Source organism: Gavialis gangeticus, unplaced genomic scaffold (assembly GCF_001723915.1).
Source record: "Gavialis gangeticus isolate Ggan-Ray unplaced genomic scaffold, GavGan_comp1, whole genome shotgun sequence".
NCBI classification, from domain to species: Eukaryota; Metazoa; Chordata; order Crocodylia; family Gavialidae; genus Gavialis; species Gavialis gangeticus.
Genome location: NW_017728997.1, coordinates 36,904,963 through 36,909,938, shown reverse-complemented (window position 1 = coordinate 36,909,938; position 4,976 = coordinate 36,904,963). Strand labels below are relative to the sequence as shown.

The 4,976-nt window shown below is 42.3% G+C and overlaps 1 protein-coding gene across 1 annotated transcript in view; it reads right to left on the bottom strand.

Moving 5' to 3' along the window:
• Positions 1-1,421: 1,421 nt before the first annotated feature.
• Positions 1,422-4,976, bottom strand: part of ACAD9 (acyl-CoA dehydrogenase family member 9) — a 92,214-nt gene continuing 88,659 nt past the window's right edge. Inside the window, exons 17-19 of the mRNA XM_019504617.1 lie at positions 4,320-4,448; positions 3,054-3,126; positions 1,422-2,084 (exon numbers count right to left, since the gene is read on the bottom strand). Coding sequence (XP_019360162.1) covers positions 1,984-2,084; positions 3,054-3,126; positions 4,320-4,448 — 303 coding nt within the window. The 3' untranslated portion in view covers positions 1,422-1,983. The remainder of the gene's footprint in view (positions 2,085-3,053; positions 3,127-4,319; positions 4,449-4,976) is intronic.

Below are 4,976 nucleotides of genomic sequence, written 5' to 3'. Positions count from 1 at the left end.
ACCACTACCCAGAGCCTAGGGCTGACCCCCGGTACCCCTGCCAGCTTGGGCCTGCTCTGCCAAGACTCAAATTGCTGCTGTCCTGGGCACATGTGTAGATGTTGTACCCAGAAGTAGTTTAATTAACTGCATATGTAGAGGCATCCACTGTGCATGGTTAGATGTGCAAACACCTACACCTGATTCAGCCAGTAACCGCAGAAATTTCAAATAGGAATCCACAGTGTCAAAAACATTCTGGCCTGTTGTGGTCTTTTGGAGTTATCTGTAATAGAAGAATTGTTCTGCTATTTTTCTGTAGTCAGGATACAAGTGATAGCTAAGACTTAGCATTTTCTGAGCCTTAAGCTTAAGAAGGTTGAGAGCCATTGAGCTAGACCTTTTTCCATGCCTGACTCTCCCACCCATTTGAGACAGCAGTCTAGTAATGCAAGCTTTCCCAGTGCCAACACTGGATATATTATGATTTTCCTAAATATAGTACTATTTCGGTACAAGACAATGATTTGGTATATATAGACCAATGATTCTCAGAGTGCTGCAGCACCCTGGGGTGCCTTGAGATTAGTTTAATGGTGCTATGGGTGCCACACAGTTAGGACTCTTCCGTGTACAAACATGATTTACAAGATGAAGCCAGAGATTTCAAAGCAAATCCGTATTTGCTGTGCTCTTTCAGTTCTTTACAATAGAAGAACTCTCTATTTTTTGTAGTCAAGAAACAAGTGAAACCTAAGAGCTGTCATTTTCCTAGGGGTGTCTCACGTATATACAGGTTGAGAACCACAGGATAGACGTAAATTTTATGTAGAATATTTAGCATGACAACAACTGTAAAGCCCTTAAACAAGGGGTGGGTAACTATTTGGGCAATTATTTCTCCCCCCCATCCCTCCCCAACAGCTCCCCAAAACTCCTTATGTTGTACGGGGCCATGGGTGGGTAAGGAATGGGAGTCAGGAGTAGGATGGGCTGGCAAGGCTGGTATCATAGGGCAGTGACAGCACTGGACAGGGCCAGGGCAGAGCTATGATTCGTTGCCTGCATGCCCCTGCAATGGGGACTGGTTCCATGGGCAAGGGTGTGCAGGGAGCAGATCGTGGCTTTGCCCCATCCCAGCCACCCAGCAGAGCACCCAGGCCCACATGGTCCTGTCCTCCAGCGGTGGGTGCAGGACAAATGGGTCAGGGTGCCTAGGCAGCCCAGCGGGTCCAGCAGCAGCAGCCAAAAGAAGCTGCTACCACTGGGGCCGCTGGGAAATAGAGTCCAGTTGCCACCCCACCCCAGCCCTGCTGCATGCCTTGGCGGGGGGAAGCCGGACAAGCTACACGTGTCACAGCCCAGGCTGCCTCCTGTGCCTGGACCGGGCCCGCAGGCCATATTTTGCCCACCTCTGCCTTAAACCATTTGCAGAAATTCACTAGGCTCAGAAAATGTCTATTATAAGGTTAAAATAGTACTTCAATACCTTGCACGTGGTTTGTTAGGTGACAGGTCTTTCCTTGATGTAATATGTTTCCTCAGTAAATAAGACAAAGCATTGACTTGATACGGTTTAAAGATGCATCAGTATTCACAGAGTTTACCAACAAATCTTCAAAGGTAAGAGAATCACTTTGGTCTCAGGTTGGAGTGGGGGGGAGGGTAAATCAAGCAGTGCCTTTATATTACATTTCCTTTGCCAGGACATGAAAGTCAAGTATTGCCACGTTCATTCAGATCAGATGTTACCATAATTCGAAAAAAAAAAAGAATCACCCATAGTTGCTGCTTGATTTTGGTTTTTAATGTGGTCTGTTTACACACGAGGCAGTAACATTTTATTTTTATTTTTACAAATTTGTTCAGATGGTAACACATTTTCCATTAAAAGAAAGTCTTTTGCTTAAAACGGTCAGACACATGGCTGAGAACTTGAAACAGAGAGGAGCAATACCCTGGCCTTTTTCAGTCACAGTCTAGGTTTGTCTGTTATGCTTGTGATTAGAAAGTCCTGTCAAATGGATAGGAACAAGTATATGCCCTTTTTTCCAACACCCACCTTGCAACTTTTTTAATGCCGTTGTCCATATTTTCATCAGAATCTATGGAAAAGATAGAAAGAAGTTAGCATAATTCTTCTGTTCTTAAAACACAATGGGCAGATACTGCTACCATTCTTTCCAAAAGAACCCCTCAAACATCCGAATACAACTACCTGTACCAATGCCTGCCACATCATCATTTCTGCTAGACAATGGGGAAGCCAGGAAGTCTCAACTTTAATTCAACTGCAATTAGCATGCTCCAGAGAGTGGAAGGGTATGGGCTCACCTAGGCTGCATTTATTATATGGTACACTAGAGCAGCATCTATCTGAACACGTATGTTTTAGCAGTCTAGTTAGAACTGCAGTTCCACTGAAGTAAACAATATGATGGATTAGTTTTGGCTTTCTAAGATGCCATTACTGTTGAAGAGGTAATGGATTTATTTTAACTGACCCCCAAGACAGACACTTAAATGCTTGGTCAGCCCTGGGTATCTAATTCTCTTTAAGGGATACTACTTTTCATATGTTAATTTATTACTGCCAGTGAAGGAGAACTATGCCTAGGTGTGCACTTTTGTTATGCCCCTTTGCCAAGTGATGGATATCAGCTGCAGTAGAAATGAGAATTGAGAGTTCAAAATTTTAAGCAAACTGTTCAGAGTCTAGGTGAACGTAGGTATAGCAGAACAGCTAGGCTGACTACAACTGATGTCTTCAGACTTTCTAGAAGCTCAGTCAAAACCTTAAGGCCCAGGCCCAAAAGGGCAGCTCTCTCTCAGCAATTAATTCTTCAAGTAGCAGATAAGGCAGAGCAACATTTTCACATTGCTTTAAAACCACAGCAGTGCCAACACACAGAGAACTCAAGCTATTTGAAAGCTTGTTACAGCAAGAATTACCACGTGGCACTATTAGAGTTTCATATATACCTTGAGCCTCCTAATATATCATTTCCTTGCCAATGGTTTACTTAAAGGTTTGGAGCTACAAGCTTATACATTCCATGTTACACAGAACTTACATGTTTCTAACTCAGCTAGGGCATAATTATTTTTGAAATATGCCTCTTTGCAGAATAGGTTTGTAAGCAGCACCTGACAAAACAAAATCCAGAGAGAAAGGTTTGTGTTAGTATCAAAATATAAAAGTTTCCCCAACAGAATAATATGCTACCAACTCAATGTCCAACTGGTTGTATTGTTGCTTCCCGTTAGCATAACCTACTGTGCAAGTTTTAATGGTTTTCATTTTTCTACAGCAACTGCTTCCTATAAATTGAATGACCTATGTCTGAAGACTACCTAGAAGATGGTCCTCAGTTACAAGTCCAGAAGTGATTTCTAAAAAAGTGTCAAGTATCAAGGTCATTAAAGAGAGAAATGTTATTTATTCTAGGTCTACTGCTCAATTAAGTCGCTATTTTTTTTCCATTCAACACAATTTTTTTCCAGAAATGATTAAATCAATTAGACACCCTGATGTGCCTGCCAAGCTGTATTTTCTAATGACAGTGTGAGTAAGGTTGTATGTTTATGCTGCCAATTAAGCATGGCACTAGCCAAACAATTATGAACACACACACTTAGGCAGTTGCTTTAATAATTGATTAAAAAAAAAAAAAATCAGCATGGGGACACAGCAGTCATGACTCAATGTCCACAGAAACTGAAGGAAGAATTTACCTCATTTTCCTCATTTTTCTTCCTTGTTTGTCTCTTAATAACCTCTAACTATATTTTCAGGTTTACTAAATAATTGTTTTCTATGTATTTCATGTTGAGACTATTTTTATGTCAGTAAGACCCAGATGAAAAGCAAGGAAATCATGCTCCTGTGAAGGCTGAGACAGATATATACCATCTGCCCATTTAAAAATGCCTTCTTATGAATGGAAAATTCAGGTCCATTGCATGAAATGAGCACATTCTTGAGTTGAGGTAACAATTGGCTTGTGGTGGTTTATGGTCAACTTGAAAGGGAATACAAATACATGCAGACTAGAACAGTTTACAAGCACTTTCCTGTCATGCCGATCGCTCAGCACCATTGTTCTGGTGGGGCAGGATCCCTGGTGTCAGCATTTCTGAAACTGAACGTTCTGCACAGGGACCGGGGCTTGACACACATGCAGTGGTTACCTTGATGCTTTTACAATGGGCTTCTGAAATTAAGGTGGGGACTGGGAGAGAGATTTTTCCAAGAACTTTGGTTTGCAAAAACTCCTTAAGATGATATCCTTCTAATAGCCTAGCACACCATCAGTGACATAAAATACAAGTACACTTACTTCATGGTCATGATTGCGTAGACCAATACTGATTGATCGACTAGCCCTGGAAATAGTTGCAGTCATCGCATATAAATGAATTACAACATCTGCCACTTTCTTCAGAACCAGCTGCTCATCCACTATAGTCTAAGACAGGAAAGATCCAAAAGTAATTTAACAGGTTGTATATGATTTCAAAACTAGTTACACTGTGATAGCCACCTAACAACACGGTTGTGGGCTTCATTGAGAAATTCATGCTTTTCTGACTGGTTTCCTTTTTTGGTACAGCCAGTCAAGCTCTTTCAAAATTTATGCTTGTTTTCCGAGTTTCTTCATATTTATTATTTTTATTGCTTAGTAATAGGTGTCAGACAGGGCTATGAGCTAGATCATGGGTTTTCAACCTTTTTTAACAAGTGTACCCCTTCTGTCTCAAAGTTTCAGCTTATGTACTTTATATTTTTTCTTGTCTGTAAGGGGGGGGTGCAGATCGAGGCCCTGCGGTGAGGGAGCAGGGCAGGTGCTGCTCAGCTGGGGCACGGCGGGGCTGGAACAGAACGCCAAGCAGCTTGTACGGGGGGCATGGGGAGGGGAGCGGTTCCCAATGCTATGCACACCCCAGCAGGGCATGAGGGGCATGTGCCCTCAGATCTGTGTGCAGGGTGAGGGTGG